The following is a 26969-nucleotide window of genomic DNA, read 5'->3' on the forward strand; positions in this document are numbered from 1 at the left end:
ATTAAATAGGTTTGTTTGGGTTGGTGATTTACCACTGCACTGTGTTTGCATAACTGTATCTCCCTGAAGCCACATAAAGAACATTTATGGATCTTAGGAAAATGTGCTATACATTTATAAATACATAAAGTTTTGTGTAAGCTATGATTCAGCAGTTTTAAGCCTAAAATCAGCAAATGGATCTGGGTCACCAGTCCTTCCTTACTATAAAAAACAGCACAAAATTGCTTAATTTTAAATTTCATGAGAAATTTCATTTTTATTGATTAAAAACATGACTTTTTACAAACATACATTAAAATATTTGGATACTTGAAATGTATTTGTGTGTGACCTCATATGCTTGATATAAAAGCTTCTAAGTTCAAAACAGTACATACTTGCTAATAATTACCAAGATTTTGATCTTACTGTACTTTTCAAAAGAATTTCTTTCCAACTAAACTTATGAAAGAAGACAACAATACACAAAAGCAATCTGGCAGCCAAACCAGTGTACATTTAAGCTATAAAGCTTTTTTAGTTTAAACAATTCTTAGAATTCTTTCAAAAAGCATACTGAAGCATATCTTAAATATGTAAGAAATTTTTTTCTCCTTTTACTCCTACCCACAAAAATTCTAGTGAAATGGGTAATGGGTGTTCAAGGTGCTCTGAACATAGGCTATGCAGAAGGCTTGGTCTGCCATATTTCCTTTGAGTAAAGCAAGAAGGATAGAAACATGTGGACAGTGGCCCATATAAATGCAGCTTTGTGGAACTTGTTATGTAGGAATATATTCTTCCTATAATTTTAAAAGAACTTTTCCTGGCCAAAAAAATGAATCATGCTCATTATAGAATAGTTCAGAGATAAATGTATGGAAAAGAAAATAAAGACACCAGTAATCCTACCACATAGAGGTACCTCCTGGCAATATTCTGGTGTGTTTCTCTTTTTTCCTAAGCATACAAAAATATAAACATATAAAAATGATTATATTCACAGACCTGTACCTCTGGGGCTAATAATACATTATATGTTAACTTAAAAAAAAAGAAAAAATGATTATATTATTTATAGAATTTGATATCCTGCTTTTTTCACTGGATAAAATGGTGGTGAGTTGCTTACCTTTCCATTTATATGTTCTTCAAAAGAATTTATTATTTTAATGGCCAACAGAAACCTTCATTTAATGGATATACCATAATGTAAAATAAAGAATAGTATTTCCAATTTTATAGCTTTTAAAGTTTTATATAAACAAACTGTAATTTTACATAAAATTTAAAAAGCTACAGAATTATAAATATATATCACATTTTTGACAACTGATGCTTCCCAGCACAAAGTAACTGGTACATGGTCTCTTCATGTTTTTATAACTCCTCAAAGGTTGGGAAAAGCCAACCAATATTCCAAGGGTCCACAGTCTATACCATCACACATGGATAACCAAAGGTCTGCTTGTGAAGTCCACGTGCCGAACTCCTACAAGCTGTAAAACAGAGTTGATGGGTTTGTGATCCAACCTATTTTTATCACGGTGTATAAAATGGATGTTGTTACCTAGGAGAGAATAAAAGGCAATGGTTGGCATACAGTATTATTCATTAGATTTATTGCTTATTAGAACCAGGAATCTTTTCAACTTTTAATTAGTCTAAAGGGAAAAATTAATTGCCTGGAGTTCATAATATTCTCTATATAATGCCCTAATAATTTTTAATTAAGGTAATAAAGCATGACAAGAATTATGGTTAAATAAAAGTGATACTTAATGTTTTATGAGATCCAAGGGAAAAGATTCTTAAATTATAACCTCTGTTAGGTTTTATTAGGTGTAATTAAATAAAATGTCCTGTCAAACAGACAGGCAGAATATGGAACTAGCATAAATATCAAAGCTGGAAAATCACATCTGTTTCTTAAATGTAATAATGGAATAAATCACTTGCTTCAAAAAAAAAATTTACTGCCAAACACTGATTTAATAGCCTATCTGCATTATAACCATAGACCAAAAGAGGCTGAAAAATCAGGGCATTGAGACAGTCAGTTACAATACACTTAGACATTCATAATCCTTTTATCCGCTCAAATTGAATTTTATAATTTATAATTTATAGGTCTAGGGTCTTTTTTACTTTGATTCAAGACCAGAATTTTAACTTAAAACATAAGATTAAATATTATAAGAGGCATGTTTTTGGGTGCTGGGTGGCTCAGTCAGTTAAGCATCTGCCTTTAGCTCAGGTCATGATCCCAGGGTCCTGGGAGATTGAGCCCCACATCTGGCTCCCTGCTCTGCAGAGAGGCTGCTTCTCCTTCTGCCTGCTGCTCACCCTGCTTGTGCTCTCTCTCTCTGTCAAATAAATAAATAAAATCTTAACTAAAAAAAAAGAGGCATGTTTCCTGCATTGTACCTATGTGCTGTCTATAGTAATCACTGTAGATTTAATATCATAAATTGGCTTATTATCAAATAAAGTGAAATGAAATACAGGTTTAACCATGAAAGGTTTCTGTAAATAAGTACACCCAGCTCTCTCCTTAGAGAAGCTACATTTCCTCCAGCAGATAGTATAAAATATTCTCCTTATTGAGTATGTTCTCAACTTGGCACACAAATGATGCCCTCTGTGTGCTTGTCACTCTTACACACCTGAACATGTAGTCAAATGATGCTGAGACATGGAGATTAGGGACTCAAAACCAGTTTGAAGATGGAAACAAGCCATCCAAAAATATGGCTCAAGGTCATTCAGGGCTAATCTAGAGGACTCATTCTCATAAAACAGGGTTTATTTTTTTTTTCTAGTTTAACTGGTATAAATTCACAAGCGAGGGAAAGAGAGATTTAATTACAGGTTTTAGCTAGCTAAAGTGGTCCAGCTGCAGAAAGCCAAAAAGCCACAATGCTTGGTCAAAAACCTCCTTCTAAAGACTTTTAGACATGTGGAGTTCATTAAAGTAAATGTTTATTTTATAAATCTTAGAAGCTATGCTCGCTTATGCGGACAATTTTAAAGAGGAAGACGAACCAAGAAAATCAATTTACACCTTAGTGATTTACACTGTTATATGTGAGTGCCTGTCCCTGACTGTAACACTTGACCATGGTAGAGATCCAACACTCAACTATTTAGCAGTGTGGAGCCAAAGAAATTTCAGGTGGTCCAAACTAATCAATAAAGCTATTAAAACTATGTTGCTTATAGTAATTGTTACTGAATGAGTTGTCCCTGGGGCTGACTTGCTTTCTGACACTGAGTAAGTCTTCTAGCCTTGTTAGATACAAGTAACTGGACTGATTCTTCTGTTGAGGAAAAAAAAAGAAATAAAAGGGGTGATGGTTTGTTCTATGTAGAAATGTTCACTTCTGTGAACTTTTAAAAAAAAAAGATTTATTTTAGAGAGAGAGCATGTGAGTGTTGGGTGGGGGTGGGAAGGGAAAGAAAGAGAGAAGATCTCAAGCAAACTCCCTGCTGAGTGCAGCCCACACAGGGCTCAATCCTAGGACCCTGAGATCATGACCTGCACTGAAATCAAGTATCTGGCATACAAGCGGCTGACTCACGCAGGCGCCCCTCTTCCATGAACTTTTTAAAGAGTTTTATTGACACATACACTTCACCCAACCACCACTGACTTTCCCATCCCAAATACCTGAAATCACTCAGGCACAGAGTAATGGGCACATTATATCCAGTAAACAGGCACCAAAATACACAGAAGCCTTTGCAAACAAAGGTGACCTCTACAAGCACAGAATCGTGACTATTACAATGCCAAATTGTCATTTTTACATGGAATCTGTTTCAGGAAGAAACTGTGTGGCCTCCTAACTTCTAAAAGGCACAAAGAGTGTGTCACTGGACCCAGGCTTTGATGCTTACCTGGACCTAAGATGAGGGTTCCACCTTGCTGAGCAGGGTCTCCTTGAAAATCAAAAAGAGGGCCAGTCACTGCCCTCCACAGACTCCGAATGCTTCCTGAGAGTATATTCGATTTTATGTGGGGGCTGTTTCCTGAAATATTGAGAACCATCTTTAGATATTATCATTTTATATTCAATTAGATATCAGAAGATAATGTAGTGCTTCTATAAAACATTCTTTTTTTTTTGAAGTAGACACAGAAAATACACGGGTTTCGGGTGTATAATGTGGTGATGCCCCAGCTCTGTACTTGGGCTAGGCTCTCTACAAGCATAGCTGCCACCTGTCACCATATGATGCTCTTACAATAACACGGACCACATTCCCTTTACTGTAGCTGTCATCTCTATGACCTAATCGTTCCATAACTGGAAGCCTGTACCTCCCACTCCCCTTTACTCATTTTTGCCCATTCCCCTTGAAATAGTTTCGTTCTTGTGTTATCTTGTGTTAACTTGTTTTCTTTTCCCCCTTCAGAGAGAGGTTTCTCAGCCTTTCACAACTGACATTTTGGACCACATAAGTCTTCAGCCAGTGCACTGCAGGGTGGTGAGCTGCATCACCGTCCTGCATACCCACCAGATGCCACAATAGCTTCACCAAGTTGTCACAAACCAAAAAAGTCTCCAGATAACACCAAGTGTACCCTGCTTGAGAACCACTACTTTAAAGTGATGATATACCCCAATCATCTGCCACAGAAAAATGTCTGCTACAGACTTCTCAAACTGATAGTGCTTTCCCCCACCTTTTTTTTCTTTTTTAAAAATCTTATTTATTTATTCATGAGAGAAAGAGAGAGAGAGAGGCAGAGGCTGAGGGACAAGCAGTCTCTCCGTGGAGCAAGAAGCCCAATGTGGGACTCAATCCCAGGACTCTGGGATCATGACCCTAGCTGAAGGCAGAGGCCCAAGTGACTGAGCCACCCAGGTGCCCCACCTTTTTTTTTTGTTTGTTTGTTTTTAAAGATTTTTAAGTCCTCTCCATAACCAACATGGGGCTGGAACTCACAACCCCAAGATCAGAAGTCACATGCTGTACTGACTGAGTTAGCCAGGTGCCCTTAATGCTTTCCCTTTTAATACATCATTTATCCTGTTTAATCTCTCACCTACTAATAGGTAACTATTAGTTTCAACTATTTCAAGAGCCACTGCAGCACAGACTAATATATGCTTATCAAAACCCATTTCCTCTTTCTGGGCCCACAGCTAACCTATATTTCCAGTCTTCCCGGCAGTTTGTTATGGCCATGTGACTATGTTCTAACACATGAGTAAAACGATACAGGCCACTTCCAGGCCTGCTCCTTATGACCTCCATGTTCCTTCTATATTCTTGGAAGCCCTGGGCTGAAAATGACAGAGCAACAAGATGAAAGGGGCCTGGGTCCTTCCCCCTGTGTCCCTGCCTGGACTGCTACTCGGAGGAAAGGCATCTGAATAGATACACCCATCTTGATCAGAAAAAGAACTAACCTCTACCGTGCCATGCCACTGAGACTTTGGGAGTTGTCTGTGACAACGGCTACTCCAGCTGCCTATCTTCCTCAGCTGTCAGTTTTTCCACCTTCTTTCCCACAGTGACTAATACTTCACTTCCGCTCCCTCTGAGCAAAGGGACCCACTCTCTTTACCCTTCTTGTAACTTACCTTTCTCCTATCCCTGACTTTTATGTCTTGCTTTTGGCTTTTTGTTTTGATGGGTATGGGGCCTTTAACCTACCTGAATCCTTAGTATTTCCAGATACCTATCATTTCCCTTCCTCTCTTCTATTTTTCTCATGTTTCTATCATGATGAACATTTATCTGACCAAGAAACAAATACAGGCCTGTTACCTTAGAGACATGAGTTAAAAACTAAATTTTACTGTTTTCTAAGATTCTGTGTCTAAAATAAATATTCAGAAACCCAAACTATCTCTTCATATCCAAAGAAGAGATCATTTAATATTTCTAAAATTTTAGAAATTCAATTGGAGATTCCATTACCTAGAATTTAACAATCTTTGCTTCAAACACAATCTAATTTTGCCCATTTGAATTTAGTTCTTATGTCTATACTCCTGTTTTCCAGTCTTCTACAAACACATTACTCCCTGGCATTTATGGGCTTTATTTTCTTATTCTTTGTTTTTATAAAATGTCCACTAATTTAAAATTATTATTATATTTTTTAGAGTCTTAATTTTCAAGTGGGACTATTCTGAGACTGATTCTGAAATTTCTGCTCTTTCAGAGAGGAACTTTTATTTTATTTATTTTTGTAAAAGATTATTTATTTATTTATTTATTTGACAGAGAGATCCTAAGTAGGCAGAGAGGCAGGCAGAGGTAGAGGGAGAAGCAGGCTCCCCGCTGAGGAGAGAGCCCGATGTGGGACTCGATCCCTGGACCAAGATCATGACCTGAGCCAAAGGCAGAGGCTTAGCCCACTGAGCCACCCAGGTACCCCAGAGAGAAACTTTTAAAAGATGATTTTATGAGAGAATATTATTTTCTGGTTGGAAATACAGCCCTTGAACACAGGTCACAGGAGTTTAAAAGATTTGACTATACCATCTCTAATAATTACAAGCATATATTTCGTTTAGAATTCAACTGTTTTCTTTGTAATTCTGTATTTTTATTGCGCCGATGAACTGTGAAGTGTTACTAAGGTGAAACTCGCAGTTTAGATCTAAAGTGCTAAATGATAAACAACTTGCACATGCTGGGACTGTTACAACAAAGAAACCGTCTACCATTAAGTAAGGTTCACAAAATATACATTGCAATTTCCTATACCAGGAAGAAAAAGAAAAGAGCACACTCAGTGTGTTTATGCTAGCTCATTAGTTTTAGTAAAGTTTAGGCTGCTTTCCTTAAAAACATCAGTAAAGGGATCATGTCAACTCTATTTCATAAATAGCTCCTGACCCATCCCCTCCTCTCCATCTCTGCTGACATTTCTTTCTAGCCTATTACTACAATCTACTACAACCGTATCACTAGCTCGGGTTTGGTGAGTTCCGATTACTCATCCACACTGGACACAGGATTATCATTTCGCCACTTCAAATGCTTGTATGACATCCCCACTCCTCCAGAACAAATCCAAATTCCTTGGCATGTCACCCCAGACTCTGCCTGAATTAGCCACAACTTGTTAAAAATACAAAGGCCACTTTTCTAACTTCCATACCTTGGGGTAAGCATGGCAATATCTTCTAAAACCTTGTTCATTACACACACATGTACTCTCAATCTTTATGAAAATGATTTTTATTTCCACAAAAATAGAATCATACCTAAAACACTGTTCTGCAACTTGCTTTTTTCACACATTTAGTACTTCACAAATAGACTTCTATGTCATTACACCCAGGAAATAAATCTTTGAGAGCTTGGTGAATCCTGGCCCACTTACCAGAATCATAAAAAGCAGCCTGATTTACGAATTTACCATTTGTTTCCCTATGCATACATACAGAAATGTGCAAATGCACCATCAGCGTTTTCTGATGAGACATGTCATGTCTTACCTGAGGGGGCAATTTCTTCACCTCTTTTCATTCCCAATTTTTTATAAATTTCTCTCTCAGGGTCAACATAGATTTCATGAGAATACCCAGTCAGTTTGCAGAAAGGCTAAAAAAAAGGTATTTGGAATTTGTTTAAGTAAAAATGAGAGAAAAGTAATGATAACCTACATTTATTTTAGCAAATTTAACCTACACTTAGTGGTTCAAATAAAATAAATTTTATGTCTGAAACAGATTTGTTAGTTTCTCAATTTCTGATATATTTACCTCGATATGATGATAGGATGACTGTCCAATCACTATTAGAGTGACATCTGCTTCCTTCAGGAGAGGAAAGGGACAAGTACATATTAGCAGAAATTATATATGTTTTATAAAACCTCCCCCTGTCCAACTCTTTTGCTCCATTCTAATGCCACCTACAGGCTTATAGAAGAATGGAATAAACAGCAAAATTGTGTGAGTCAAAGCAAAGCAATGTATGCTAAAATGTTCAGTTAATTCAGTCAATCTCTTGCTAAGAACTTCAAAATAATATACTCAATAATTCTCAAAAAAATCTATGCTCCTTCCAAAGGCGTACACTAAACAAGAATAAAAATTATTGAAGTAGGGCTAATCAGACAGTTTTATTTTTTCCACATCCCTATTCATAACACCTGATGAAAACAGATCTTAGTTTTACAAAGGTTGTCCAATTCCTTCACCGAAAAGCTCACCTGGGGACAAATGTATATGTGCCTGACAAAGAACATATGTACGTGGTTGTCACAGGAATGTGGGAGGCACATCCTAACAAATACAAATTTCAACCCTTAAGCTATATTTGTATTTTCCTATAATGAAACATTTGGAGTGTTCTTACTTAAAAAATAAGGGAAATAAAATAATTTCTAGCGTTTGTGCTTCTGGTCATTATCAACATTTGCCAACAGGTTACTAACAACGAAATTATTAGTTAGTATATTTATAAGCAGGCAGTAGCGAATAAAGCAGGACAGAAATAGATCTGTCTCTCTCTCTCTTTTCTTTTCTTTCTTTTTTTTTTTTTTTAAAGATTTTATTTATTTGACAGAGATCACAAGTAGGCAGAGAGGCAGACAGAGAGAGAGAGAGAGGGAAGCAGGCTCCCCGCTGAGCAGAGAGCCCGATGTGGGACTTGATCCCAGGACCCTGAGATCATGACCCGAGCCGAAGGCAGCGGCTTAACCCACTGAGCCACCCAGGCGCCCCTCTTTTCTTTTTTTTAAAAAAGATTTTATTTATTTATTTGACAGACAGAGATCACAAGTAAGCAGAGAGACAGGCAGAGAGAGAGGGAGGAAGCAGGCTCCCTGCTGAGCAGAAAGCCCGATGCGGGGCTCGATCCCAGGACTCTGGGATCATGACCTGAGCCGAAGGCAGAGGCTTAACCCACTGAGCCACCGAGGCGCCACTGAGCCACCGAGGCGCCCCTTTCTCTCTCTTTTTTTGAAAGTGTTGGAGAGATGTTTGGGAAGGTGATAATCTGGGCTTGCAAGAGGGTCTGTTCTGGAGAGGTGTTGTCCTCTGCACCTCACCCCACCCCGCTTCTTAGAAATGACAGGTGACTTTGACAAGGCCGCCCTGAAGCAGGGTACGCTGCTGCTCAGTCTCAGGAAACTTACTTGTAAAAAACTCTTGGGGATTTTGGCCAGATCTTCTACGTATTCCTTGCAAATGTAACACAGGAAATGCTGAAATCCCAAAACGGCAAAAAGGACAAGTTAGCAACTAATACCCTCAGGATTCAGAAAAGACCAAGTACTTCGTTACGCGTGACGCTAATTAACGCTACTCACAGCGGGTAGAAAAAGGCGCAAAGGGCGCCCGAGAGGCGTTAATATTGGGCCGCACCCACTCCCCTAGGCCTCCTCGTTTGCTGGGAAAAGGGACTTGGCTTGGCGGGCTGGTTTTCCATTCTAATAAAGGAAGCGAGAGGAGCGGTTCGCATTCCGGAAGCCTCTAGTGGACGGCAACAGGAAGGGCCAGGGCCCAGCGGGACCGCGCTCTCGGGCCTTGAACCTCTCGAAGGACCCGATGTCCCCCCAGCCGAAGCTGTAGAAGCAACCTCCATCCCAGCCTGCCGGCCAAGTCCCTACTCCGGGCCGCCCCGTTGTCTGCGCTCACCCTCACGAAGACTACGACAGCCCGACGCTCCCGAAACAGCGCGCCGAAAGGCACCTGTCTCCCGGAGGCGTCCAGCACCGGCAGCTCGGCCACCGCTGCGGCCAGGGGCTGCCCGCGCTCGGGGCCGCTCGGGACTGTGGCGGGGCCGGCGCGACCGCTGACCTGCCGCGTGACTGGGGCGAGGGCGGGGTCGGCCTCTGCGCCCTGCATCTGCCCGCCCGGGTCCGCGCCCACCTTGCCCAAAGCGGACAGCACGGGTTAGGCGAGCCGGGTCGCGGCCGAGCAGGGCTCAGGGCGGGGCAATCCCGGAGGAGCACGGGGAGCAGGGCGGGGCGGAGCGGAGGGCGGAGCGAGGCAGGGTGCAGGGGGCGGGGCGCAGGGGGCGGGGCTACGTGGGGCCTCTAGGGGCCCGGACGCGCTTCCTCGCGGCGGGGCGGGGCGCAACCCGGGAGGGGCGGGGCAGAATGCGGGGTGGGGCGGGGCCCCTCCTGGGAGGGGCGGGACGGAGCGCAGGGCGGAGTACAGGGGACTTTGCGTCGCTGGGTTTGATGCCGCTGGGGCGCGCGGTCCTGGGTGCTGGCAGTCAGGGCAGTGCGTGGACAGGACGGGACACGTCCAGATGCGCAGAGGTTGGGTGTGCTCAGAACAACCAAATCAGTGAGCCAACAAATTTGTTGCATTTTCTTCTATTCCGTTTTTAACCCATCCCCTCCTTAGGTCTGGTGTTTTGTTTTTGTTTTGTTTTGTTTGAGGTAACGTTGATGTACATCTTAAGTGTGGAATTAACTTTTATTATTTATTTTTAAGACTTTTTTTTGGTGGTGGTGGGGGCTCTGGGTGGCACATTCTGCTAAGCACGTTGGACTCTTGGTTTTCCCTTGTGGTCCTGATCTCTGGGTGGTGAGCTTGAGCCCCTCCTCAGCAATCCCTGAGCACAGTCTACTTAGGACTTTCGCTCCCTCCCCCTCTTCCTCTCCCACTGGCCAAGTGAGCATTCTCTGTCTCTCAAATAAGTAAATAAAAGTTTAATTTTAAAAAGGCTTTTTGGGGGACAGACACCAGGGTGGCTTACTCCTTAAGCGACTGTCTTTGGCTCAGATCATGATCTCAGGGTCTGGGGATCCACACCCTAGGAGCAAACATTTTTTTTTTAAGTAGTCTCCACCCCAGCACCATGCAGGTCTTGAACTCACCAACCTCAGACCTGAGCTGAAATCAGGAGTCAGAGGCTTAATTGAGCCACTCAGTCGCTCCAAGTTAAATTTTATTTTGAAAATAAATCTTTATTTTTTTAATTTAAAAATTTCCAAGATTTTATCATGGACATTTTACTTTTTTATTTTAAAAATTTCTCTCCTCAATTGGGAAATGATCAAAACCTAAATCATTACATAATTTGATGTGCAATTATTAAACATAAAAAGCAAAATTATCTTCAACACTATTTCTCCCATCCAAGTACTAACCAGGCCCAACCCTGCTTAGCTTCCGAGATCAGACGAGATCGGGCGCGTTCAGGGTGGTATGGCCGTAGACCAACACTATTTCTTAAGAATATGAGTGGGCTTCTCTTCCCAATTCTTATATCTGTGAATAAATATTACTCATTTTGCCAATAGAATTCTACTTAGTATGAACAATGCCACTGTAAGATTTAAAATACATGTCTCTTGACTTATGTTTATGCATTGCTGTTGAGTATATGCCCAAGAGAATAATGAATGGGTCACTGGATGTGCATTTTTTTTTACCTTGATTAAGCAAGGAATTTTTATTTTTCATTTTATTTTTTATTTTTTAATTTTAATTCGAGTAGTTAGATTAGCTTCAGTGTACATATCATGGGACATTTTAAAACATGCCCCCAAATAGAAAGAATTGTACAGTGAGCACTCCGGTATTGACCATTTAGTTTCTACTGATAATTTTTACTCTGTCATTTTTCGATGCATTTCTCCACAGTTGAGTGAGTTTTTCCTGATTGTCCACCTCTGTTATTCACATCCCAAGAAAATAGGGGACATTTTCATCACTGGAGAAAACTCCTTTAGTTCCACTCTGTGTGTGTTAGAGAGAGAGAGAGAGAGACAGTGATTTAAATATGTTTGTATTAAGCCTTAGAACAAGGTAGGAATGCAGCAGTTTGTGAAGTATCACAGACAATAAGAAGCTAAGATGCATAATTTCAACCTCTTTGGGCAAGACAATGAAATTTTTTATTATTAATTTTTGTATTTGAGTGTTTTATTGGCACACAATATTACATTCGTTTCAGGTATACAACATAGTGATTCAACACATTTAAACATGCTGTGTTCACCACAGTTGTAGCTACCATCTGTCACCCTACTACACTGTTATAATATCATTGACTGTATTCCTTATGCTGTGCCTTTTATTTCTGTGACTTATTCATTTCATAGCTAGAAACCTGTATCTCCCACTCCCCTTCACCCATTTTGCTCATCTACTCCCTACCCCCTCTGGAAACCATGAGTTTGTTCTCTATGTTTACAGGTCTGGTTCTGCTTTTTTATTTGCCTAATAGTTTTATTTTTTTAGATTCCACATATGAATAAAATCATTTATTTGTCTTAGTCTGACTTGTTTCATTTAGCATAATACTCTTTATGTGTTGTCATAAATGACATGATCTCCTTTTTATGGCTGCATAATATTCGTGTGTGTGTGTGCGTGTGTGTGTGTGTGTACCTCATCTTTCCTCATTCATTTGCCTATTGATGAACTCTAAGGTTGCTTCTAACCTCAATTCCACTTCTATTTTTTTTAAGATTTATTTATTTATATTAGGAAGGGGGGAGGGGCAGAGGGAAAGAGAATCTCAAAAAGATTCTGCTGAGCATGGACCATCCGGTGCCCCAATGCGGGGCTCAATCTCATAAACCTGAGATCATGACCTGCACTGAAGTCAAGAGTTGGATGCTTAACGGTTCCATTTCTCAAGAGTCAGTATAATAAAGCTATTATAGGGGCACCTGGGTGGCTCAGTCAGTTGACCCTATAACTCTTGATCTCAGCTCAGGTCTTGATCGCAGGGTTGTGAGGCCAAGCCCCACATCAGGCTCCATGCTGGGTGTGGAGCCTAGTTAAAATATATAAATAAACCTATTTTAGAAATGTACTAGAGTGTTTCAAGAGTCCACACCCCCCCAATTTTAAAGAAATATTTTATTTATTCATTTCAGAGAGAGAGACCAAGAGAAGAGCACGAGCAAGGTGGAGGGGGCAGGGGGTAGAGAGAGAAGCAGACTTTCCACTGAGCACAAAGCCCGATGCCGCCCAATCCCAGGACTCTGGGATCATGACCTGAGTGGAAGGCAGATGCTTAATCAACTGAGCCTCCTAGGTGTCCCTCCCCATATGTTTGGGGTTTTTTAAAAGATTTTATTTATTTATTTGACAGACAGAGATCACAAGTAGGCAGAGAGGCAGGCAGAGAGAGGGGGGGAAGCAGGCTCCCTGCTGAGTAGAGAGCCAGATGCAGGGCTCGATCCCAGGACCCTAAGACCATGACCTGAGCCAAGGGCAGGTGCTTACCCCACTGAGGCACCCAGGTGCCCCTCCCCCAGATGTTTTTTAACGAAGCTATTTGCCAGACTCCTTAAGAGAGATAAATTACCTATGTGTGTCAAAGGTGGCCTGGGAGGGACAATGGAGTTTTGTAGAAGTCTCTACCAGTGTGAAAATGGGTAAAGGACACCTCATTTAAAATGAAGTCCAGAAGCCGGAAAGGGAAAGCTTTCCTGCTGGTACCATTCCTTGAAGCCCATATAACCTGCAGGAAGAAGGACGATAAAAATTATCTTGACGGAAGAGGACACTTTTCACAGAGGAGTTTATCTCCAGCTTTTAAGACAAAGGAAGATCCCTCTCTGCCCTTCCAATGTGCTAACCATGGCTTGCAGCCAATGACAAACCCCAAACGCTTCTCCAGTGACCTTTTGTTCAAAACAAACCTCCCCAATTTTCCCTAAAACCTAATAAAAACTGAACTTCCCTTTGTTTCTTTAGACTTGCCTGTGGTTTGTCATAATTTGTCCCAAATTGCAATTCCTCTGCTATTGCCAAGTAAACTTGTTTTGCTGGTAAAATAACTGGTGGTTTTATTTTTGAGGTTGATGCCAGGTAGTCTTTTAGGCATGCTTCTGGTTCCATCTTAATTTCTCCTAAGGCAGGCTGCAGGCAGGCATAGGGAAAATCAGGAGTTTCTGCAGCCTCTAGGAGATCTAGCTGGCTCTGGACTTGGAGGTTAATCCTGTACTGGATTTTTCTTGGGTGGTGACCAGGGGTTCAGAACTCCTAGGGCAGGGCCCTGTAACAGTCTTCATCTTTATAAGTTCACCCGCCTTTGTATCTGGATTTGCAGTTCAGAAAATATGATCCTCTATTGTATTTGTATAGTTGAAGCCCTTTAGAGTCACCCACATCGAGGGCAGAGTGCTGGGGAAGTACATGTGACTCACGTCTGCCACGAAATGCACAAGAAGGTATATACATTATTGGACACATATTTAAGTGCTCTCCATTTGAGAAGCCCTGTGGTGGGTTCAAACATTTGAAAGCAGAGATGTGTTACTAAATCAAGATATGGGTGTTGGGGTACCACAGTGCCCTTACGGGATAGCTACAGCAGGATATTTTAAATATTTGAGGGAACAGGTCATCTGTCTGACATTTTATCGGTGAGCAGAGATAATTCAAGATTTAACATTTCTTTCTCCTACATATCATTGCCAAGCTGGGTTTTCAACAGTTGCGATAAAAAGCTAGAACCACACAAAAATCACTGTGGGACAGGAAATGAGGGGTGCTGTCCAACCTGATTTCAAGGCTTGAGAAGTTGTGTTGTGCCCAGCAGGCACACAAGTCCTAGAGTGAAATAAAAATATGACGTTTTCTTTTAACTTATAGGTATATCTTCAGAAAACTCTGACATTGTTCAGATATAAACACTCATGGACCTAACTTCTAAACAAAGGGAGATAGGAATTTCTTTGGGCCTAAGGGTTCTGTGAATGGAGAATGTTAGGGAAGCTCTAAGTGAGCTAGTACGCTCCTTTCCTTGTGCAGCCCAGTGCTGTCTTCCCAGACTGGTAGGAGGCCTGCCACATGCTGGGCCTCTGTGAAGAGTGTCTGATTGGGGAATGCGTGGGCAAGGAATGGTGGTGCTGGGACAGTGCTCACCAGCCAGCCTGGATCCCGTATGAATGGGAGCAGGGCAGTGGGAGTGCTTCACCAGACAGCAGCTGCCCACTGGTTGAAACAGTCAGGACAGAGTTCAGAAGACACGTCCGACTGCAGGCTGGCCAGTCCACAGAAACCCGTCGACCTAACACCCAGCCAGTTCTATTCCCATTCAGAGTATTCCAGAGACGAGCCTCACTCGACTGTAGAATTTCAGATTTCCTTGGCTTTGTTTTTAACCACTGACTCTGACTACAGTTTTCCCAGTGGTCTCCCAACAGCTAGTCAAAACTCTCCAGAACTGCGTGGTTGAACCCAGCTGGAGAGCACTGTCCTGCTACCTTCTGGTTCTTTGGTACACTGCACGCTTTATTTTTAAGCATTTGTTACAATTATGATTAAATAATTATTTGTCTCTTGTCCATTTTTTTAAAAGATTTTATTTATTTATTTGTCAGAGAGAGAGAGCACGAGTGCCCAAGTAGGGGGAGTGGTAGGCAGAGGGAGAAGCAGGCTCCCCGCTGAGCAAGGAGTCCCATGTGTGACTTGATCCCAGGAGCCTGGGATCATGACCTGAGCCAAAGCAGATGCTTAACTGCCTAAGCCACCCAGGCGCCCCTCTTGTCCATTTCTTTCCTTTTTTTTTTTTTTTTTAAAGATTTTATTTATTTATTTGAAAGAGAGAGAGAGACAAAGATCACAAATAGGCAGAGAGGCAGGCGGAGAGATGGGGAAGTAGGCTCCATGCTGGAGCAGAGAGCCTGATGCGGGCCTCTATCCCAGGACCCTGAGATCATGACCTGAGGGGAAGACAGAGGCTTGATCCACTGAGCCACCCAGGCGCCCTCTTGTCTATTTCTTACGAAGACTATTAACTCCCTGAAAACAAAGCCTATGCCTACCCTGTTCTGTGTGTCTCCAAAATCTATCGCAGAGCCTGATACATAGAAAGTACCCAATAAATATTCATGAATGGGTGAACTTCTTTTTGCTTGTCCTTAAGCTTTCCCTAGTACTTAACTTCTCCCTTTACCTATTCCCCCCTTTCCCTAGCCTCTCCTCTCCCTTCTCCCCAAATATAGCTGGCTGAATTCTGTAACTGTACCTCGTTCTGAAAATAGTGCATTGCTGGTTTATTCATCTCTGCTGCTGTCACTAATGCACCTTGGTTTCCAGAAACAAGGAATGTAGCTCCCAAGAGGTTAATGCGTCAAGAAGTAACTTAGGCAGGGGGCGCCTGGCTGGCTCAGTTGGAGGAGCCCGCAACTCTTGATTTTGGGGTTGTTGGTTTGAGCCCGATGTTGGGTGTAGAAATTACCAAAACAACAACAACGACACACACACACACAAACTTTAAAAAAGAAAAAAGAGGGACACCTGGGTATCTCAGCCAGTTAAGCATCTGCCTTTGGCTCAAGTCATGATTCCAGTGCCCTGGGATCGTGTCCCGCATCAGTCTCCTTGGTCAGCAGGGAGCCTGCTTCTCCCTCTGTCTATTGCTCCCCCTGCTTGTTCTCCCCCTCTCTCTCTCTGACAAATGAATAAATAAAATCTTAAAAAAAAAAAAGAAATAAAGAAAGAAAAAGAAGTAATTTAAGCTGATGGGACAAGTTGGTGCCAATATACCCCATGAGCCTTTTGAAGAGGACCTTGCCCAGAGAAAGGCAAAGGTAAAGGGCTTTATTTTGCTTCCTTTGTCTATATGCTTCTAAGAAAGAGGAAAGTACAATAAAAAAGCTATCTCTGAGGGGCACCTGGGTGGGTCAGTTGGTTAAACAACCAACTCTTGATTTCAATTCTTGTCATGATCTTGGGGTCATGAGATCAAGGCCCACCTTGGGCTCTGAACTCAGAGGGGAGTCTGCTGGAGATTCTTTTCCTCTCCCTTTCCCTCTGCCTCTCCCCTGTTCACTCGCTCATACACATTCTCTCTGTCTCTCTTAAAAATAAATAAATAAAGCTTTTAAAAAAAAATCTATCTCTGAAAGGCAACTTTTGGGTTTTATCATTAGCTGTTAATTCTTAGTGTGAATAGAGTGCAATATTAACAAGGTAAATGAAATACACAGTTAATGGATGATTTTAGAAACCGTGTAGACCCATAACGATCAAGAATCTGACTCTGTGAGGGTACCTCACAAGTTCAAGCCCAGCTCCCTTCAGGCGTGGTCCAGTTCACTGACCTTGTGTCCAAGCTTCATTCCAGCAAGTGCTAATGGTGCTTTCAGCCTGTTCCTTCCAGTAGCTTTCTGTGAAGGTCTTCTTGTTTAGGAAGAGAAACATTCTTTCTGAGTCACTTCTCCAAATGGAGGTGACAATCACCAAGGGAATGTACTGATGTTGGTTTGTAAACCATAAAATGTCCTACATTTGTAAGGCATTATTATTACTACAAATGTAGTATATGAATGAAGAATTCTAGAGGGGCACGGTCTGACTTAGTAAAGATGTGACTCTTGATCTTGGGGTCGTGAGTTCAAACCCCACATTGGGGATAGAGTTTACTTTTAAAAAATTAAAAATAGGGCACCTGGGTGGTTCAGTTGGCTAAACAGCTGCCTTTGGCTCAGGTCTTGACCTCAGGGTCCTGGGATACAGCCCCATATCAGGGTGCCTGCTCAGTGGGTTGTCTGCTTCTCCCTCTGCCTCTGTTGCTTGTGCTCTCTCTCTTTCTCTCTCTCATGCTCTCCCTCTCAAATAAATGAATAAAATCTTTAAAAAATAATAAAATAAATAAAATAAAAAATAAAAAAGAATTTCTGGAAAGTTTTAGATGTCAGGAAAGAAAGGAAAAAACCTGAAATAATAAATCTCTGGATAAACAAAAATTGAGGGACATTCGTAAATACCTGACCAATATGCTTCAAAGGTGTTAAAAGTCATAAAAGCCAAAGATCAAGAAACCATCATAGATGAGAGATTAGGAATCAGGACAGGAATCAGAAATCCATGGATCCTGGAACAGAAAGAGGACATTAGTAGAAAAACAGAAAATCCAAATAAAGTCTGTAGTTTAATGAGTTGCATTTTACCAATGTTAATATTTTAGTTTCAACAAATGTATCATAGTCATGTAAGATGTTAACAGAGGTATGTGAGTAAAGGGTTAATAGGAACTTTGTACTGTTTTGCAATTCATCTGTACATCTAAAATTAAATCAAAACAAGTTTTATTTATTTATTTTTTTAAATTTTATTTATTTATTTGGGAGAGGCACGCAGAGGGAGAAGCAGGCGCTCCGCTGAAGGGAGCCCAATGGGGGATCCCAGGACCCTGAAATCATGATCTGAGCCGAGGGCAGACACTTAACTGACCGAGCCACCCAGGCGTCCCAAAACAAAAAGTTTTAAAAAATGTTCTAGAGTCTAAGTGATCAGGGAAAAAGTATGGATACAGCCACAGATGATCACTGCAGAATATGTCTTATTCTGGTTTGGATGTTTCATGTGGTTACTCTCAAATGTATTTCTTTTTTCAAAGTATTAACTGCAATGTAGTTTCCTTTACATTTTAAGGATACAAACTGTGTTTCTTTTTTTTTTCTTTATGATTTTATTTATTTATTTAAGAGAGAGAACACATGCACAAGTGGGGGGCAGAGGGAGAAGGAGAAGCAGGCTCCCTGCTGAGCAGGGAGCCCAACGCAGGACCCTGGGATCATGACCAGAGATGAAGGTAGCCGCTTAACTGACTGAGCCACCCAGGTGCCCCCAAACTGTATTTCATATAAGGTTCTTAATCCCTATGCTCAGGATATAACAGGCAGAACTAATCACACAGTCAACAAATATTTACTTCTCTGTGTCAGGCACTGTTAGAAACTAGAAAGATTAAGATAAATAAGACAAATCTAAGGCAATGAGCTAATTGTCTAGGTGGGAAGATAAACTCAAAATAGTTGTGATGAAGAGCAATAAATAATATAGCAGAAATATGAGTAAGTATAGTGAGAACTTATCATTTACAATGCTTTTGGTTTCAAGTAACGGAAAACCTTGATTCAAACAACAAAAGCAAAAATCAGTAAGTGGGACTCCATCAAACTTAAAAGCAATAGAAACAACAAAATGAAAAGGCAATCTATAGAATGGGAGAAAATATTTGCAAACTATATGTTGGATAAGGGGTAAATATCCAAAATATATAAAGAACCCAGAACTCATGAACAAATGACAATCCAATTAAAAACCAATAGGCAGAGGAACTAAATAGACAGTTTTCCAAAGAAGACATCCAAATGGCCACCAAGAAAATATGCTCAACATCACTAATCATCAGAGAAATGCAAATCAAAGCCTATCATCTCACATCCATTAGAATGGATGTCATCAAGAAAACAAGAAATAACAACTGTTGGTGAGGAACACCTGATCACTGTTGGTGGGAATGTAAACTAGCACAGCCACTCCAAAAAGTGTTATGGAGGTTCCTTAAAAAATTTAAAAATAGAATCTTTAAAAATAGATCCAGCAATTCCACTTCTGGTATATGACTAAAGAAAATGAAAACAGGATATTTCATGTTTATTGTAGCATTATTTACAATTGCCAAGATATGGAAACAACCTAAATGTCCATCAATGGATGAATGGATAAAAATATCATATATATATATATATATATATATATATATATACACACAGTGAGATATTCAGCCATGAGAAAGAAGGAAATGCTGCCATTGTGACAACATTGATGGACCTTGAGGATATTATGCTAAGTGAGGTAAGTCAGAGAAAGAAAATTTTGTATGATATCACTTATATGTGGAACCTAAAAAATGCTAAACTTGTAGAAACAGAGAGTAAAATGGTGGTCACTGTCATCAGTAGGTCCCTCCCTGCTTCTGCACCAATCTCAGTTCTAGAATTTAGCAAAGAAAGAATTTGGAGTCAAACTCTCAAGTAAGGCAGAGTTTAATAGAGTTAAAGAGAAAGAACACTCTTGGGGCACGTGGGTATCTCAGTCAGTTGAACATCTGACTTTTGGTGTTGGCACAATCATGAGATCCAGGCCTGCATTAGACTCTGTGGTTAGCATGGAGTCTGCTTGAGATTCTCTCCCTCTCCTTCTACCCCTCTCCCCACTCCTGTGCATGATCTTTCTCTCTGTAAAATAAATAAACCTTAAACAAAAGATATTTAAAGAGAAAGAATACTCTCAAGATGGGAGAGCAGTCAGGCCAGAGGTGGCAACTCCACTGGGGGTCAAGGCTATCTTGTTTTTTTTATATTTGCATGAGTTATAGGTCATAGCTAGGGTGGTCTCTGACTGACGTTGCCTCCAGTTATCTGAGGGCCTGCTACTAATGGTTGGGAGGGGAGCTTTTGGCCCTCCAATGGTCCTCATTGGAACTGTCATGGCAGCCCTCTCCCAAAGAGGTGGGAGGGTCAAATTGGCAATGTAAATGTATTGTAATGAAGCTATAGGTTACTATAGGGCAGCTGTTACAGGTAAGAAGGCACGCATATCTTCCAGGGTCTATCCTGGCTGTTTGGAACTTAATTTCTGCCCTTTTCATTTGTTCAAAAGCAATTGTTCCCTGCTCTTATCTAGCTAAATGCCTATTCCATCAGTTACCAAGGCCTGGAGAATGGAGATAGGAAAGGCTGTTTAAGAGTATAACCCTGATAAATAAGTCTTAGAGATCTAATGCACAGTATAGTGATTATAGATAACAACATTGTATTATAAACACCAAACTTGCTAAGAGACTAGGTCTTAATTATTCCAATCACCACAAAGAAGTGATCATTATGTGAGGTGATAGATGTACTAGCTATCATTACATTGGCAATCATCATGCCATAATAAATGTATCAATCAACATGCTGTATACCTTCAATTCACACATTGTAATATGTAAAATATATTTAACTTAAAAAACCCACATTTTTTAGACAACTGGAAACCATACACTGGGTTTCAGGTGGTATCAATTAATTATTGTAACCGTTGTTAGATGTGATAATGTCAATGTTATTATGTGTTTTGAAAGGCCCTTTTCTGTTGGAGATCATTACTGTTCATAGATAAAACAATATAATGGTGTAATTTGCTATTTGCTTCTAATTATTCTGGGCCCCCACCAAAAGAAAAGAAGAAAAGATGAAACATGATTAGCTGTCACCAGCTTAGACCCCAAGACTGACCTCTACTGCCCACCTGCTGGTACTCACCACCCTTGTCCTACATTTTTCCTTAAGCTCTTCTTTCCAGTTTATCCCTTATCTCAGGGAAATGGAAATCGAAACTGCCCCTCAAGCTGTAACAACTGCACTGACAAGACCTCCAAGCAGCCCAGACCACCCAGATCAGTTTGAGCTTAACCCCTCACTCATGCCTGTGCAGATGGACAATGGAGTGACCTCCAGAATGACTGACAACTACATTTACCTCATTGTAATCCTAAAATCTCCGCCCAAGGAGGAGCACAAGCCTCATTTACATAACATACAATGTGCATACAGGCATGTTTCCCTGTTTCCTCAAGGCACATGTGTGACCTTATGCCCACCTCTGTATATGATGACAAGGCTTTCCTACCCAAGTATTCATCCTAACCTTAAATAAAAGAAATGCATCCACCCTTGCCTGGGGAGTCATGGCTTTGGAAGCCAGTCCCTGTGATCTCCTCATTTGCTGCAAATGAAGTTTTCTTTGAGCGACAACTCAGCCTGGTGCAGTTTCTGACTTACCAAAGAGTGAATGAATTCATGTTGGTTCAGTTACATAGTGATAATTTTTGAAGGTGCATGATGGCTAAATGTGGATTCATTATACTATTCTTTTTTTTATTTTGTATACTTGGGCACCTGGGTGGCTCAGTTGGTTAAGCTCGACTCTTAATTTCAGCTCTGGTCACGATCTCAGGGTTGTGAGATTGAGCCCGGAGACAGGCTCCACGTTCCCTGGAGAGTCTACTTCTCTCTTTCCCTCTACCCTCTTTGAGCATGCTCTCTCTGAAATAAGTAAACCTTTAAAAAAATAATACTTTAAAATATTGCTGCATAGTTTGTCCTCAGTCTTAAAAGAAATATAGTTAACTGGTTTCCTAATGATGTCGGTGGTTTCCTTCCTTCCTTCCTTCCTTTCTTTCTCCCTCCCTCTTTTCTCTCTCTCTCTCTCTCTCTCCCTCTCTCCCTCTCTTTGGGCTATTAGAAATAACATTTAAGGGGCGCCTGGGTGGCTCAGTGGGTTAAAGCCTCTGCCTTCAGCTCGGGTCATGATCCCAGGGTCCTGGGATCAAGTCCCACATCTGGCTCTTTGCTCAGCAGGGAGCCTGCTTCCCTTCCTCTCTCTGCCTGCCTCTCTGCCTACTTGTGATCTGTCAAATAAATAAATAAAATCTTAAAAAAAAAAAAAGAAATAACATTTGAGGGGTGCCTGGATGGCTGAGTAGGTTAAACATCTGTCTTCAGCTCAGATCATGATCCCAGGGTCCTAGGATCAAGTCCCATGTAGGGTGCTCTGCTCAGCAGGGAGCCTGCTTCTCCCTCTCCCTCTGCCTGCCACTCCCCTGCTTATGCGCTCTCTCTCTCTCTCTTGCTCTCACTCTGCCAAATAAATAAATAAATAAATAAATAAAACAAACTTGGGTCACATCCTTTTACAAACACCAGTTTTAAATTGGGAGAGTATATGTCCAGGATCAATTGCTGGAAGTGGAATTTCTGAATGAGAGGATGTGCTCATTTTACATGAAGATTATTGCGAAGTTTATCATGGTAGAGATGGTCTTGAGTTCTTATTTCCCCATCCTCTCAGCCAGCACTATTACTCAATTAATAATTAAATTAAGATAATTTAAAATGTTCACGAAGAGTCATGTTATTTGTAAGCTTCTAATTCCCTATGAGGCTTATGTGGAATTTAAAATTGATGTCTCCATCCTCTTTCTTATTTCGGAGTCATCAATTTGAGACATCAAGGAAAGAGAATGTGTGTTTACATTGAAGACGTTTAGCCAGGAAGAATTCAGTACCAAAAGCCTCTGGCCTATAAGAGAGGGAGCTGCTTGAACTTCTAGTACTAACTATATGTCCTGAGCAGAGTAAAAGGCTGAAGGATAGCACTGACAATAGGAAAGTTGCCAGAGAAAGCCGTGAGTGCATTTATTACTAGCAGTGTTCTGGTAAGCAGACACAGATGTGCAAATAAGAAAACTGTTGCTCCTATTTTGACAGTTTTTTTTTTAATATTTTATTTATTTATTAGACAGAGACAGACACAGCAAGAAAGGGAACACAAGCAGGGATTGTGGGAAAGGGAGAAGCAGGCTTCCCGAGGAGCAGGCAGCCCGATGCAGGGCTCGATCCCAGGACCATGACCTTAGCAGAAGGCAAAAGCTTAATGACTGAGCCACCCAGGTGCCCCTATTTTGACAATTCTAATTAATTACTGATATCAATAGATTTAGGGGCACCTGGTGGCTCAGCAGGAAGCCTACTTCTCCCTCTCCCAGTTCCCCTGCTTGTGTTCCCTCTCTTGCTCTCACTCTCTCTGTCAAATAAATAAATAAAATCTTAAAAAAAAATAGATTTAAAGTTTGCTTTGACATTATCGCTCTTATGGTTGTATTTGATAAGAATTAAGAAATATAGATTAGACAATTTAATTTTCAAATATAAAGAGACATATGATTTAGTCATTGTTATTTTAGCAGAACAATAAACTCAGACATCATTAAAAAGTAATTCTGTAGTAGGGATAGTAGCCACGCACAAATGCAGAAATTAGAAAGGATTGTGGAGGGAGCATCAGAACATGACTGAATGAATTAGAGACTCAAGGATAAAGCACCTGTGGCAGTTACAAATTTATTGCCTCCCAGCTCCGAATTCATCCTTCAATATATGCTTTGTGATACTGGACAGATTTCCTTCAAGCATCTCTCGTTTTCAGTGAGCATGATGTTAAGCATTTTTCGGTGCAGGGTGGAGCAGAGGGGTGGAGTTGCAGGAGGAAGGGGTTCTCATGCTGTTTCCAGCAGCTGCATGTTGGGTCAGTGAGGACACTGTGTAGATCTCTTCCCAGTCACGTGCCCAGGGTGTGCACTGCTTCAGCAATCTTGCAGTCATGCCCTGACCTAGCAATAACCTTCCTGCACTGTGCCTGATGTGGAAACTGCCCCAAGGCCCTTCTGCCTCCACCAGTGGCCCCATTCCTCACCTGCACCACAGGCAGCTCCTGTCTCTCCTGTCTCCATTCTTTCTGCAGACCTGCACATGGCCCCGGTAGCCCTGGCCACCCCAGCACACTCATGTCTCAGATTGTCACCTGTGCCCCACCTGTCCTCTGAAGGGTTGCTTCCTGCTTGCTCCTCGGCTGCAGACCTTAGGCATTGACTGGCCTAGGGGAGCTAGCCAACTTCTTTCCCTGTTATCCAGCGTGCTGGATATCCCTGCTATCTCTGACATCCTCTGACATCCAGCCTAGGCTGGACTGCATCTTCTCCAATGAGGTCTGAGCCCTGGATTTGGGGAAGGGGCCCATTCCAAGTGTGTCTTCCTTGGGTACTATCTTTCAGCCATGTTTTCCTTATATTTTCTAGTCACACGTTCATCAGAGCTGAATATTTTTTTATAGTAAACTTCCACTGTTTAACATACATTGTGGTTTCAGTCTCCTTATTGGGCCCAGACTAACACAATGCCTTAGAGACTATGATCAAGGAAGTGTAAATATGAACTATTGTCATTTCTGTCTTGTTATTTAAGAATGGTCTGCTAGTATTTGGTGGTATAACTAAGAAAAATGCTCTTCATGTGTCCGTGGTTTTAAATAGAACCAAAAAACACGAATTGGAAAACCCACACACATGGAAACGGTGCTGCATGTGGATAGGGTTGCCAGAATGAACCATTTTGTTGCCCTAGAAAAGCCTCCTGCCCCAAAATATCCTCTGGCAAATCCAAGTGTAGATTCAATTGCCCAGAATAAAGAGCTCCAAGGGGGATGACACAAAGGATGTGTAAATTATTTTTAATTCCTTAATTTTTCTCCTTACTAAAAATTGTAAATACACTGAATGCAAGGTTTAAAACATTTTTAAGTATAGAGTTCAATGGCATTAAGTATGTTTGCATTGTTGTGCAACCATCACCACCATCCAAGATTTTTTTCATCTTCCCAAACTGAAACTCTGTACCCATGAACCAGTAACTCCCCATTCTCCCCTCACCCCAGCCCCTTGACAACCACCATTCTACTTTCTTTCTTTTTTTTTTTTTTAAAGATTTTATTTTTTATTTATTTGACAGACAGACCACAAGTAGGCAGAGAGGCAGGCAGAGAGAGAAGGGAGGAAGCAGGCTCCCCGCTGAGCGGAGAGCCCGATGTGGGGCTCGATCCCAGGACGCTGGGATCATGACCTGAGCCGAAGGCAGCGGCTTTAACCCACTGAGCCACCCAGGCGCCCCCACCATTCTACTTTCTGTATGAGTTTGGCTACTCTAGGTTTCTCATATAAGTGGAATCATACAGTATTTGTCCTTTTGTAACTGGCTTATTTCATTTAGCAAAATTTCTTCAAGGTTTATCCATGTTGTAGCATATGACGGGATTTCTTTCTTTTTTAAGTCTAAGTGATATTACATTGTATGTATATATCACATTTTATTTATCCAATTATCTGTTGATAAACGTTAGGTTGCTTTCACCTTTTGGCTATTGTGAATAATGCTGGTATGAATGATTCATTAACTTTTAAAATGTTGTATTAATCAATATATTGTATATATTAAGAATTAGAGATTTATTTTAATAAACGGACACATGATTATGGGAGTGGCAAGTATGAAATCTTTAAGATAGGCCAGCAGACTGCAAACTCAGGTAAGAGTTAATACTGCAGTCTTGAAATTGAATTTTGCAGGACAGGAGGCTGGAAACACAAACAGAGTGTCTATCCTATAGTCTTGAGGAGAAGTGCTTCTTCTTCAAATAACCTATCTTTCCTCTTAAGGCCTTCAACTGATTGAATGAGGCCCATCTACATTATGAACAGTTTCTGGTTTACTCAAAGTGTGCTAATTTCAATGTTAATCATATCTAAAAAATACCTTTAAAACAACACTGAGACTAGTATTTGACCACATGGCTGGGTATCATAGCCTAGCCGAACTCACACACAAAATCAACTATCACAGTTTTTCTCTTGTCGACTTGGCACCTGTACACTTCCCCTGGAACCATATTTAATCTCCAAATAAAGAAACTAACAAAGTCAAACTTCTGCCAAACATGATACAACTATTCTATTGAAAACAAACTAACCCTTTCCCCAGAAAAGAATGCAACATTCTTGGGTGATATTCACTCTCTTCTTTGATATCCGTGCCTTCAACACTGTTATGTAAAATTAATGCTAAGGGGATAAGAGAGTGAAGAAAACAAAGAGATATACACATACATATATGTATACACATACACACTTACTCTTATATACATACACACAAACATTGATAACAGAATAAAGAAAATAGTTATAACAACTACCGTCCTCATTTCTACAAGCTGTCACTGTTTGTAGCTGGCCTTCACAAATACCTCCTTTCACTACACATTTCATATTCCTTTTACCCTCAGCAGCTTGTCGTAGCTCTTTATCAGGTGGGATAAATGAAACCTTAATTTCTGAAGGGTCTGGGCCATTAGAGGCTCATCTGAATTGGGATGTTATAGTTTTCCATTGACATAGTCACAGGGCATGGTAAGACTTAGAGACACTATGATATTATGAAATAAATAAATAATAATGTTTTGGTTTTTATTTTTGGTTCCTGGCATAGAAATGCTAAAACCCTTGTAATTTCCTGCATGATAAGAGAGGAGCATCTTTTTTTTTTGTTCATAATAAGCCCCTTTGAAACAGTCTGTAATACAGCATAACATGAGCATATTCAGTTTATGCTAATGAAGTGACTCCTGGAGGATGGGGGCTGGTAACCAGAGGAATCAACCCTGTGATTAGGGGGTTGGAAGTTTTGGCCCCAACCCTCCATCTCTGGAAAGGGGGAGGGGTTTGAGATTGGGATAATCACCACTGGCCAATGACTTCAATGTAATGGAAATTCCAAAAACCCCTATACAACAGGGCTTGGAGAGCTTCTGGGTAAATGAATGCATTGAGGTACTGGGAGGGTGATACTTTTGGGGATGGCAGGT

At 41.0% G+C, this 26969-nt stretch overlaps 1 protein-coding gene across 2 annotated transcripts; it reads right to left on the reverse strand.

The window, feature by feature from the left end:
- Positions 1–226: 226 nt before the first annotated feature.
- Positions 227–9892, reverse strand: PRXL2C (peroxiredoxin like 2C). Of its 2 annotated transcripts, none has more exons than XM_080820760.1 (6): positions 9597–9892; positions 9095–9163; positions 7716–7769; positions 7449–7554; positions 3883–4014; positions 227–1552 (listed from the first exon to the last, which is right to left on the reverse strand). In XM_080820760.1, exons 1-6 carry the CDS (start codon positions 9804–9806, stop codon positions 1425–1427), a joined length of 699 nt encoding a protein of 232 aa, XP_080676886.1. In that variant the 5' UTR covers positions 9807–9892; the 3' UTR covers positions 227–1424. The 2 variants fall into 2 exon arrangements, with proteins under 2 accessions (XP_080676886.1, XP_080676887.1); XM_080820761.1 differs by having other exon boundaries at positions 1283–1481; positions 9597–9862.
- Between the last annotated feature and the right edge of the window lie 17077 nt (positions 9893–26969).

The sequence above is a fragment of the Martes martes genome (genome assembly GCF_963455335.1).
Source record: "Martes martes genome assembly, chromosome: 12".
NCBI classification, from domain to species: Eukaryota; Metazoa; Chordata; class Mammalia; order Carnivora; family Mustelidae; genus Martes; species Martes martes.

Excerpts from the sequence above, each read along its gene's own strand:
- PRXL2C (XM_080820760.1), bottom strand. The coding sequence starts at position 9,806 with ATGCAGGGCGCAGAGGCCGACCCCGCCCTCGCCCCAGTCACGCGGCAG. Across the intron at positions 9,164-9,596 it reads CTGTCGTAGTCTTCGTGAGG|CATTTCCTGTGTTACATTTG; the intron begins GTGAGCGCAGAC and ends TTGGGATTTCAG. Across the intron at positions 7,555-7,715 it reads CATCCTATCATCATATCGAG|CCTTTCTGCAAACTGACTGG; the intron begins GTAAATATATCA and ends CCTTTTTTTTAG.